Genomic DNA, 12,357 nt, shown 5'->3' on the forward strand with positions numbered 1-12,357 from the left:
AACAGCATTGCACATATGCTGTGAGGCACAACCTGCTATGGACAATTACAAAATAAAAATAAAAATGGTTTAAAAGTTCCAAGAGAGGTCAATAAAATCAAAACAAAAACGTGGATTTATAACTTAACACTGATTTTTTTTCTGGGTTCTGGAGAGCTATTTTATATTTAAAATTATATTTTGAAACCACTTTTCAACAACTAGGTTTACATTTAGTCTCAGGACAGATGTTTTTTAAAATATTTTGTGCATATTGTTTTCAAATTCATGGCTGGGCCAGAAAATGGCCTGCAATTGTAGAATGCACTGAATTTCTCCCCAGCTTGAACCTTGAAAAGTAAAGCTGCCGATAATTGACTCAAAAAACGAAAAAGAAAGGAAATCCAAGATTTCCTAAATGTTCCAATTATATTTTAAGTAAACTAACTTCCCCCTTTTCACGTAATTTTGCGTGTTTTTCCCGTAATATTTACTTTTATTTCTTGTAAATCAAAACATTACAAAATATTTTTTATTTCGAAATTTTACATGCATGTCCTCACCCTTGACCTTTTTTCATTATCATCATTATTATTATTATTATTATCTTTATTTTGCCGTCGTATACTTGTGGAAGATTACCAGCGGGGGAATTTTCAGTCGGCTGATGAAAGCTTGCTTGCCACTAGAATGTTCTACGCATGCTCTGTGTGAAAGCGTGTTTTGGTGTCAAGCGGCGCTGCTAGGCTAGCCGGGCTAGCTAGCAATTTTGCAAGTCATGGTGGGCCATTCAATGAGGAAAGGCTGGAGAGTGCTGTATCTGGCATCACTGTGGAACTTTTAATGAAAAAGGACTTGTTACTATTCTAAGCTGACTTTGAGGCATGAAGGCACACTTGCAAAATCTTCATGCGTAAGTATTGCAATCAAAAGGTTTTAAATTAAATAAGTAATACTGTGCGGCGAAACCGCATTGACTTACGGCGCAAGCTAACGTTAGCAGACACGTAAATTAATAAAAGTGATGTTTACGGGAGGGCAATGAACATAGTGGTGTATCTTGTTTACGTTACTTTTAAAACTAACTGAATTGTTTAGGTAGTTAGAAGAAAACTAGCTCATAAGGCTAGCACAGTGTACGTTTTGAGCTCCAATAGTAGTTGGGCATTTTCTGTCAACCCCGCCCTTGCCCTATTCTTATTGGTCGGGAGTAACTGGAGTCATGTGTCGTCGCTGCGCCCAAAGCATGTGGATGGCTGTACTTTCTGTCAATCACCTTTTCACCACTTGTTGCTAGGGAGATTGTTGATGCTAGCTACAGCGGAAGTAGGCAGTCCTAAAATTAAAATATAAACAGAGAAAGCTGTCATTTATTTAAGGGTAAGTGGATAAAACGCATCACAGCTACTTTGTCTTGTGTAATAAGGTAATGCGTAGTACCGATAGCCGGATTTTAAGAGACAGGGCAGCTAACAGCTAACGTCGTAAGGACGAAAGGAGGGAGGGACCGTGCCATCCACCTAACATTGGTGCGTATGCTAGCAGCCCAGCGAGCTTTCTGGACTCCCTCATTCACCTTCAGCAGCACCCACACGAAGTAGTTGTCCTGTCAAGGGTGGGGTGATGCCTGGAGCTCTCTCTTCACCATCTCTGGGCTGCTGAATGTCCAGCAATGAGGAGGCATTGCGCGTTGCGAACCGACATCACTTATTTAGTCTTTAGAGGATGGAGTGGTTGCAATGGGCTAGCAAGTCCTGTTTTCATTAACATGTGCCTAAAGCAAATGTAGGTAGGTAAGGCTTGGCGTGCTTCAGGGCTGAATGTATTGTAATGTTTAATTTTATTGCAAAAGAGCATTAACACATTTATTTCTCACTTTTGCCAGGAATGGGATGATGACACTCTTTTGAAGAGCAGAGCTTTGACTTTAAACTGGACTCTCTAAAAAAGTGAAAACCTCATCTTGGATCCTATACAGCTTTTTGACATAGATAATCCTGTTGACAACCCTCCCCTTTTGCTATATTTAACTGGTTTTTATGTTCATGTATCTATCTCAGTCTTTTAGTGGTAGTGGAGAACTATTGATCCAAGAAAGTTGGCCCCCTTTTTGTTTTTGTTTTTTACTTTCACCTTTTGTTCCTTTGTAAAGAAATGCTTTACCTGAAAAAGTACTTCACAGAGGGCCTGATTCAGTTCACCATCCTTCTGAGTCTCATTGGGGTGCGGGTGGACGTTGACACCTACCTAAACAATCAGCTGCCCCCACTGAGAGAGATCATCCTGGGGCCTAGCTCAGCCTACACCCAGACACAGTTTCACAACCTGCGCAACACGCTGGACGGCTATGGCATCCATCCAAAAAGTGTGGACCTCGATCGTTTCTTCACCACTAGACGACTGCTAAACCAGGTGCGCCAGCTGGATCGCCTCTTCGTGCCCAGTACAGAGCTCAACACCTGGCTAGTGCATCGTGACTCTGATACTGTGGTGTCCGCCAGCAGCCAGTCCAGCCCCACCATCACCCTGGACAATGGGGCCGGCCTAGAGGACGTTAACAACCCTGACGCTACCCCGGCCATGAGGGGAGGAAGTGGAGCGCCTGAATCCACATACAGTCTGAACACAGCGGACAGCAGCCTGGGAGCTGTGGCCCCCGAGGGCAACCAGGAGCACGGCAACAGGGATGGCAATGATGATCTCACAAAAGAGGTATGTTTCCACCAGGAGAGCATCAATCAAAATGTAGATGCTCTCCGTTTAGCAGAATTTATGGATTTGAGTTATGTTAAAAGAGAATTTTTTTCAACAAATGAGTAAATTTGTTTGTTACAGAAGCCAAAAATTAAACGCAGCATAAAGCAAAATAATTTAAATAATTACAGTAACTATGATACATATAGGCCATATAAAATCATATATATATATATATATATATATATATATATATATATATATATATATATATATATATATATATATATATATATATATGTGTGTGTGAATGTGTGTTTATGTTGTGAATGGCAGATTTAAGAGTAGTCTAGCCTAGCAAAGTAAAAAAAAAAATATAAAAAAAGAAAGAAGAGAGGAAAAAATGCTTTTTTTGTTACCTGAAAACATTGTATATATGTATTTATTAATAAATCCAGTATTTAGTATCCATTTCCACTAAAAATAAATACAAAAAAGTTCATTCAACATAGCTTTACGGTGAGTAATAAAAACAGCCTCCACCCTAGGTCTTTTATCAGTGTGTGATATTTTTAGTCGAACCAGTTGAGTCACATTTAATACAGCTGTGGTTCTGGCCATATTTAACATTCTCCAACTTTGAAATGCATGGCGAGCAGCCCCCCCCCCCCAAGTTTACTTCCTTACCTTAAAATGGAACGAAAGACATGATAACTATACAATCTTTTTGTTTGTTTCTTTTACGTTTAGTGTTTATGTGTTGTTATTTCTCACATTAACTATTATGTGAAGTATTCTCAACACACAATGGCCATATTGACACTGTGGAGATCGAGTTCACAGTCATTATTGGATTGCAATAAAGCAAGACTTCTTTCTGATCACATGATAACTACCGTGCCCAAGTGTTTATGTCACGGTTACATCATCTGATTTGTGTTATATCCACTCTCAGATGAAAACGGCCCATATAAAAGGTTTAATAAAAAAGTGACGATTTATCATATATTAGGTCATATTTTTAGTTGTGCACATGCCAAATATGTTGATAGTCAGTATGTGGCTATTAAAGTACCTTTCCTCTCTATACAGGGCCATTTTTCAATGGTTGCTCTGTGTTTTTTCAGGACATTGACTTGATTGACATCCTATGGCGACAGGACATTGATCTTGGCGCAGGAAGAGAAGTTTTTAACTACAGCAACCGTCAGAAGGAAAACGAGGAGGAGAAGCCCAGCCCACAGGAGAACAAAGACAGGAATGAGGAACAAGAAAGCTGGAGAAATGGTGTGAACTTACAAGGGGCTCCACCAGTGGATGGAGAGACTGGAGAGAGCATTCCTGAGCAGGTTTGTTAACACCAAGCCTTTCATTATATGCTATTGTTTTTAGTCGGACGCCTGCCTTTTAAGACATAAAAAGGAAACTTAAAAATAGGAGCTGTACACTGGTGATAAAAAGGAAATTTTCTCTGCTCAGTATTAATTTTATAAATGTAGAGACTTTCCACTTAGTTTCTTTGCTGCATTTGACCAAGATGTTGCAAGTTTAAAAATTTGTGCTCAAAATCAAAATTGCTCCGCATGTATGTAATAGCATCATCTCGTTGTTGAGTCACACAAGCCGGTAATATAAAGCACATCAAGCCGTTGCAGTTAGATTAAGGTAGAAGTTCATTTCACAGAGACACACATGACTGTATTGCATTTATTTTAAGGCTTCCCATCCAAGAGAATTTTCCAGCGAACCAGAGGCAGTTCAGAATCACAAGATCATGTTACCCACCATAAAAGTACAACTGCATAGAGACGCATAGTGTCAAGCACAGGGTTTATACAAACCCATAACGAAATCAAAAGCAAAAGAAATTTGTGTTAAATATTGATTAGATACATTAGCTGGGGATTGACTTGACAAATACACAGAGTATTAACTAACTGCATTAATAGTCCAAGAAACAAATGAGAGATTACAGGAATTTGTCTGTTTAGGCCTTAAAATTTCAGCAGCTAGACTTAAAAGAAGGGGTTGGGGTTTGTTTGTTTTTAAACCAATTATGCCCAGATCGAGACGTATTTAGAAAAGTAAGTGCATTTCTGACTGACTGTTTTTCCACATTACAAAGAAATGCTGCTGCAGTAAATCAAAGGAAACTGGCTGCATGGTAAAATTACAGAAAAAGTATTGACAGCTCGTTTCCTGGACTTTGTCCTGTAAAATAAAACAGAAGTTTTCTGTTAATTCACAGAAATCCCCCCCCTCTCCCCAACACACACACACACACACACACACACACACACACACTTTTTCTGATATATAATGAAAGTAATAGTAAAACAAACCCAAAAAAACCCCACCTGTTGGGTTTATTTTTTGTTTTGTTTTTCTTTATCCGGTACTTTTTTGGCCTAGTATTGTATGCTATGGGTGATTTCTTTGTTAGTAAGAAGGTTGTAAAAATGACGATTACTCAGATCTCTGCCTCAGGTTAACAGTTCAGACTTTCATGAGGTTATCTTTCCTTAAAGAGAAAAATACAGTGAAAAGTCACAAATTTCTGCCTTAAAAAAAAAAAAAATAATAATAATAATTTAAACCCCCACATTGGGAGACATTTTTGGCCCTTGGGCCACATGTTGGACACCCCTGAGCTGGACTGTCGGAATGACTGATGCTTACAGCCTTAAACTGTTTGAGCTAATATGGGCAGGGTGTGAAAGCCCAAAGGAGAGCCCTCAAAAAAGGAGGGTCTCAAGTCTGCTTCCAAGCAGAATCTGCTGGAGTTTGCTTGTGATGTGAAACAATCACAAGCACTGTTAAGAAAGCAATGTCTTGATTTCTATTGGCAAAGTTAGTGACTAAGAAGCCATGATCGGGTTTGAGTTGGTTGATTGGCTGCGTAAAAAAAATAAAACCGCTCACAAACTGACAAAATCATTTGCATAGTTTTTGGGCTATAAATCCAAAGTGTGATATCATTTAAAGACGGTAAAGGATGACCTCAATAATGTGCCCGGAAACCCCTCAGGTGAGTCAGTTGTTAACCTCAAGCACTGATTTACTGTTTAAACATGCATGTAGCCTAATGTTAGCCACAATGGACCACTCTTAGATTAGGAGCTGTCCTGGCTGGGTGCACATGTTTTTGTAAAATGTATATTTTTGCTTTTAAACTTCGCTGTTGTATTTCTTTGTAATGTAAGTGTTGATTAGATTTTCTTCTACCTGGAAGTAAAAAATTTATTAATTAATTAAGTAAAAAAAACATTTTTTGATTCCCCCCCAAAAAGCATATGTGTAAGTGAATTAAAAAGATGTAACAAAGAGTTAACAAATGACCTAAAACAGTGGTTCTCACACCTTTTTTTTCTGGCTTTTCAGAAGCCCCAGTAAAAACCCTTGTAAAAATAGCTGGTTAAAAATATTTGTATCTGATTTTTTTTTTTTTTTTTTTTTTTTTTTAATCGTCCTGGTGATTTTCCTCTGACGGGATGGCTGCAGCCACTTTAGTGAGCACCAGAGTTCTGAATATGCAGTAAAAAGCCGACCTTCAATTAACTAAGTTCCACTCCATATTTTTTTCCCTGGTTGTGTGCCCCACAGTTTAAGAATTGCTGACCTAAAATGGCAACTACTTGTCAACTAGGAATGTCTTTGGTGAGGGAAGCCCTGGTTTATACCCTGGATAATTATTCAAATTTAGGCAGCAATCCCCCATACCAATTCATATATATGAACTTCTTCATGTGTGTACAAAAAAAGCCATTTTGTCTGGACAAATAAAATATAAGAGCTTCTCTTGTGAAAACACTTTAAGATTATTACCTTTCTTTTTTTTTTTTTTCTTCGGTGTTACCAGCTTCCAGCTCTCGGCACACAGACCTCACTGTCTCTACAAGAATGCTTGAGGCTATTGGAGGCCACATTCCCTTTTGGAGAAGAAACTGAGGTAACAAAGAAAAATCTGCTGTTGAAATTGTCATGGCCACATATTTTATTTTTTTGGTGGCATCGCTCCTTCCCCTCCCCCCCACATACATGTGCGGAAAGCCTAAGGCAGTGAGAGCAGCAGCAGAAACCACTAACTAGGGAACAGAACAGACCAGCCATCAGGAAAAGCAAATATGATATTGACAAGTGTGAGGAGTTGGGGTGGAGGAAGCAGTAATTCAAGGCAGGCTAGAGCAGCCTAAGCAGGATGCCTTGGATTTGACTGATGAGATACGATGCACTCCCCTTTTCTCAAAACTTGAGCAGTTCTTACTTTAGTGCAGCTGAAAGATAAATCAGACCTACAGTCTCATATTTTAAATTGGATAAATTGGCACAATAAGCTACATATAATGTAAAATCAAGTTATTTTTTAATTTATGTGATATTTTTAATCAGTTTCCAGCCCCGGTTGTCAGCCCAGAAATTGCCGTTTCCAATGAAGAAGTTCCTTCTACATCTCAGGGCCTCCCTCTGGTGCCACAGCTGCCCTCAGCAGAACCACAGTTAGACCTGGAGCAGCAGTGGCAAGACATCATGGCCATCATGGAGCTACAAGTAAGATGTTTTTGTTTTGTCCTCATGATTGCTTGTGAAGTATATTTTGTAACACCAGACACCTTCAGGTCTACATTAAATTCAAAATACTGAAATTATTTTAACATTGTTTTAAAATAATGCATTTTTCTCTTTAAACTCGTTTTTTAAAGGCAATGGAAGTGAACAACACTTCTCTCCACACCAATTCAAGCAGCGTAAGTGCCATAAGTGGGACAACTGAGTCAAGCACTGCGGGAAACTTTGAATTGTCTACTCGCTCGACACCAATAAACCAGGATGTCAGCCTTCATCAGGCTTCCCTCCCCAGCTGCAGCCAAGACTTCCCCCAGATTTTTAACCCTCAGCTGGACTCGGCAAGCATTGCCCCAAGAACCGCCACACTTAGACCCTCCTCCAGCAACTCCACTAACATCAACTCCACATTCGGAGCCACCAACCTAACTGGGATCTTTCTCCCGCCACACGTGAACAGTTCCAGTAACAACGTTACTTCCACCCCTGTCCTCCCCGATCCTTTCAGCACCCTGCTGGAGGAGTCGATGCTTGACGAAATCAGCCTGTTGGACCTCGCCATGGAGGAGGGCTTCAGTCAGGCCCAGGCGTCCCAGTTGGAGGATGAGCTTGACTCAGATTCTGGTCTTTCCCTGGACTCCAGCCACAGCCCGGCCTCCCCAAGCAGCTCAGAAACCTCCTGCTCATCTGCAGCTTCCTCCTCTTCAACGTCTGCCACTTTCTCGGAGGAAGGAGCTGTGGGCTACAGCACTGACTCTGAGGTGGCCACTGTAGAGACAGAGGAAGGAGCTGTTGGAGGTTACCAGCCTGAATATAGCAAGCTCTGCCGTATGAGCTATCAGGACCCCTCCCAGTTCCACACTCTCCCTCAACTTGACAGCATCAGCCATAATCATACCTACAACCTGCCGCTTTCCTCTGCCTTCTCTGAGCACCCAGAGCTCCCCATTTCGGTCGGGAAGAAGACTGTCCGTGACAAACAGAACTCAAAGCCTCAGCCTCCTCAGGACCTGCTCGACAAGCACTCAAGCCGCGACGAGCGCAGAGCCCGGGCCATGAAAATCCCCTTCTCCAACGAAAAGATCATCAACTTGCCTGTGGAAGAGTTCAACGAGCTGCTAGCCAAGCACCACCTGAGCGAAGCCCAGCTGGCCCTTATCCGTGACATCCGCAGGCGCGGGAAGAACAAGATGGCAGCCCAGAACTGCCGCAAACGCAAGCTGGACACCATCATAAAGCTGGAGCAGGGCGTCCAAGATCTGAGGCGCGACAAGGCCCGCCTGCTGAAGGAGAAGATGGAATTCATTCGCTCCATCCGGCAAATGAAGCAGAAGATGCAAAGCTTGTACCAAGAGGTGTTCACTCAGTTGCGGGACGAGGAGGGCCGGCCCTATCCTCCCAGCGAGTACTCGCTGCAGTACAGCGCCGACGGCAGCGTGCTCATCATGCCCCGCAGCGTGACGACCGCCGAGCAGAACCGAAAGCCAGAGAAAAAACAGAAGGACAAAAAGAAGTGAGGGAGCACAAACTGCTGTTTATTCTATAACTTTGCTAAGTCAGTAAGAAAGATTTCTGCAGACACGAGAGAGATGTCCTTATTTCCTTTAAGAAGATTGTGGTGAGTAGAAAAATGGCATTGTTGACTACTCTTCCTGCATTAGTTTCTCCCGTTTCATTCTGTTCCTACAATTTTTGTTCCTGGAAACAACTTTGACGCAGAAGTAGCTCTTCGTTCGAGTACTGAGATTTAATTATTTAGACGAGGAGAAGAGGGATATAAAAGGACATAAAACGAGCTATTAGGAAGAAGGAAAAAAAATTAGCTGCTCTTGATCCTTTTGCACCAAACCACTGAGGATGGAGGAGTTTCGCAGGGTGAAAGAAGGGACTGGGGGAGTACAAGAACACTGTCGAGGATGTTTGGAATACCTATGCACCGAAGGTTTTAAAGGACTATCAGATCACATCCCACCCTGGAGACTTTTGGTGATTTTCATAGTCACTGAGGCTTTTACGTTGCAAAGAAATGCATCGATGGTTGTGAGTTTAGATACCAAAGGCCAAAAGGAAGTCCATTATTTTAGGATGCCAATTAACACCTATACTAACCAAAGGTTGTATTTGGTGCACATCACATGATCTGTATACATCTTAAATGCTCCAACACTGCACTCTAATTCTGTAGGTTCCAGTTTTCGAGTCAGGTGGCATCTAAGTTTAGAAGGCCATAAATAGATCGGGTTTGATGTGTGGAAGGTGGATGTTGAGATGAGAGGAGTGGGAGGCTGAGAGCATTCTTGCGCTGGTCACTGCTGAAAGAGGCCTGGAGGTGAAGTCTTTGAAGGGGAGCAGATTTAGGGAGGAGGCACGCTGCATTGCAAAATGTATCGACTTCCTTATAAATTATACATAGCACTGTAATTTGTCTTTAAAAGGCTTGGCTGTATGCATTTTGCCGTGTCTGTCGCTATTCCTTCGCTGCAGGATTAAATACGGGAGCTGCGTTTAGGAAGGCTCTTATTAACTGTTCATAATCTGTAGTATAAGCAAGGTTATAGGTCTAGCCACATCAGCTTTACATAGACGCCTACACCCTTTTTGTTGAATTCTAAATTCTGAGCCTGTAGTTAAAGGAAGAATTCAAGATAACGGTGATGGGCCAGGAGCTCCAGAGAGTAGTGCATTATTAAAACCAACTCCAGGCAGTCTTGAGTCAAAGTCATTCAGTTTTCTTGGATGCCCCATTTTTAGCATTAACAGAAGGCAGGCTCAGTTGACGCTGGGGTGTAGCAACTTCCCTTTCAAGTAACATACGCGCCAAATGTTAAATACAACAGTGTATTAGGGCCGGTTAAGGGCGAAAACAATTTAAAAAGCTTGGCGAAGCTGAGGTGAAGGCCTGAGACAAAAGAATAGAGATTTTTGTTGCTGTTGTTGTTGTTGTTTCTTTGTTTTCTCAGAATTGTTTTGCTTTAACCTCAAATTGAGGAGAAAAAACCTGTTTATTATTTCAAAACCAGAAACAAGAAACAAACTGGCAAATTTATGGGAAGAAGACCTGAAAAATTTAAGAGAAAAAGAATTAGGAGAATATTTACAGTCGAAAGAGATATTTTAGGAAAACAAAACAGGCAAATTCATGAGGAAAAAAATGGAAATTTACATTAAAACTGCAGAAAATTATCAAGAAAATGAAATGAAAATTCACAGTTTAAAAAAAAAAGTAAAAAGTCTGTTGTAAAGAAAATTTATGAGAAAAAACAGGCAATTCACAAGAAAAAATGCAAATTTCATAGAAAACTAGTTGCAAATGAATGAGAAAAGAATATGTAAATTAACAAAGCAAAAAGGAAATTGTGGAAAAAGAAAAAGAAAAGATCAATTCAAAAACATAAAGCTGTAACAAGAAAACAGGTTGTTTTTTTTGGTTAGATAAGGTTGCTTGACTAAAAAAATGACCAAAAACAAAAAAACTACTTTGCGAGTTTCTATTCAGTTTCTACTCATATTTGCCAATTTTTTTTCTTGGAAATGTTTTAGAGTTCTCTATAATTGCAGTTTAAATCGAGTTGCCTGATTCTCCTCGCCCTGTAGATTTTGTTTTACTTTGAACGACCCTGGTACGGCGTTGCGACTGTACGAAAAACCACTTGAGGATTTTTTTTTTTTAAACTGCTGTAAAGCCAAAGTGTTGGCTTCAATCAAGTTTTTGTGTTTATAACAGAGCGAGCCACGCGACTGATAACGCAAAAGCAACTCGAATGTGTGAAATGACGACACGTGTCGTGGCCACTTTGATCTGAATGCCTTTATTTAACGTTTCCGTCACTTTTATGGGTTTTGAGAACCGAAGAGAGGAGGGATTTTAAAAAAATGTTCTCAAAGTAGAAGTGCTATTACTTGTCTATTTGAATGAAGTTTGTCAGTACATGTGTTATATCACCTTCTTAAAAAAATAAATAAAATAGGTCCGTTGTGTCAGCTGAGATAGGAGATAGGCTAGATCTTTTTCCAAGAGGCTGAACAGAACTCGCAACATTAAGATGATGTCCAAAAAAAACAGTTTTGAACGGAGAAGTGTCCTCATTAAATGTGATATTCAGGCATGAACCTCTGGTTAACATTCACTTCAGTGTAACACCAACTACTTAGTACTGCTACTACTTAGTGCACTTTTTTTGTCTGTCTTGTTCTGTAAATATTTTCATGTTTGTGTTTGTTATGATTTTATGTAGTCTGTTTAAAAACGTCTCCATTAACGGTCACACCCTCTGCTTTGAGTTTGGATGTAGTTCCCTCCGTTTTGAGGTATTTGCTGGCAATCAAGAATTGTTTTTATTGATTAATAAAGTGTTTTTATTTTCACCTGTGACTCTTGTGTTCTAGTTGTCCATGTTTCAGGCTTCCAGTCGGCGAAGGCACTAGATACCTTGACCATGAACAACCTGAAAAAGGTTTATTTTCAGCTTCCTTTTTTTCTATTATTTTTGGTTTCTTTTAGAGTAACTTTGCTTGATCCACAGCTCAAAATAACCCCTATTTATCTAATACTGACCAGCCCCTCAGGTCATCTCCTCCCTTTAAGCCACCTTTCTGCTGCTTGCAAACAAGGTTTGGATGTGGCGTGTTAAAACATCAATAATTCAGGGAACTCCCGCAGCTCTTCTGGAGGGAGATACCGAGGTGTTCTTGAGAGATATCATTCACCAGCGTGTCCTCCCTGTAGGGCATGCCTGAGACATCTCACCTGGGATGCATCCAAGAGGCATGGTCAGATACTCGAACCACTCCAGCTGGCTCCTTTCAGTGTCGAGCTCTGCTCTGAGCCCCTCTCCTGATCTGTAATGCTGAGCCCAGACATCCTCCAGACGAAGCTCATTTTGGCCGCTTGTATCTGCGATCTCATTCTTTCGGACACTACCCAGAGCAATAGGTGAGGTAGGAATGTAAATCACCAACTTTGCCTTCCTTTGTTTTTTCTTTATGCTTCTGTAGAGCTGACAGATTACCTCAACATTTCCATGCACTTGTATTCCAAGTTTGGTTTTGCAGCTTGATGTGCCCTGTTTGAACAGCACATGGGTGGGACTCCTGCTGTGCCTGAGATGATCAGATTAGAAA

At 40.7% G+C, this 12,357-nt stretch overlaps 1 protein-coding gene across 3 annotated transcripts; it reads left to right on the top strand.

Annotated features, from left to right (window-relative positions):
- The first annotated feature begins 683 nt into the window (after positions 1-683).
- On the top strand, positions 684-11,608 carry nfe2l1b (nfe2 like bZIP transcription factor 1b). 3 transcript variants are annotated; one of them, XM_085466856.1, is made up of 6 exons: positions 684-892; positions 1,865-2,691; positions 3,801-4,022; positions 6,533-6,622; positions 7,063-7,221; positions 7,374-11,608. In XM_085466856.1, exons 2-6 carry the CDS (start codon positions 2,134-2,136, stop codon positions 8,751-8,753), a joined length of 2,409 nt encoding a protein of 802 aa, XP_085322982.1. In that variant the 5' UTR covers positions 684-892; positions 1,865-2,133; the 3' UTR covers positions 8,754-11,608. The 3 variants fall into 3 exon arrangements, with proteins under 3 accessions (XP_085322982.1, XP_085322984.1, XP_085322983.1); XM_085466858.1 differs by lacking the exon at positions 684-892 and adding an exon at positions 1,256-1,359; XM_085466857.1 differs by lacking the exon at positions 684-892 and adding an exon at positions 1,369-1,768.
- The last annotated feature ends 749 nt before the right edge of the window (positions 11,609-12,357 follow it).

Source organism: Copadichromis virginalis, linkage group LG8 (genome assembly GCF_057382275.1).
Source record: "Copadichromis virginalis isolate Kocher_CV1m ecotype Utaka linkage group LG8, C_Virginalis_male_GT1.1, whole genome shotgun sequence".
Classification (NCBI taxonomy): Eukaryota; Metazoa; Chordata; class Actinopteri; order Cichliformes; family Cichlidae; genus Copadichromis; species Copadichromis virginalis.

Excerpts from the sequence above, each read along its gene's own strand:
- nfe2l1b (XM_085466856.1), top strand. The coding sequence starts at position 2,134 with ATGCTTTACCTGAAAAAGTACTTCACAGAGGGCCTGATTCAGTTCACC. Across the intron at positions 4,023-6,532 it reads GAGAGAGCATTCCTGAGCAG|CTTCCAGCTCTCGGCACACA; the intron begins GTTTGTTAACAC and ends CGGTGTTACCAG. Across the intron at positions 6,623-7,062 it reads CTTTTGGAGAAGAAACTGAG|TTTCCAGCCCCGGTTGTCAG; the intron begins GTAACAAAGAAA and ends ATTTTTAATCAG.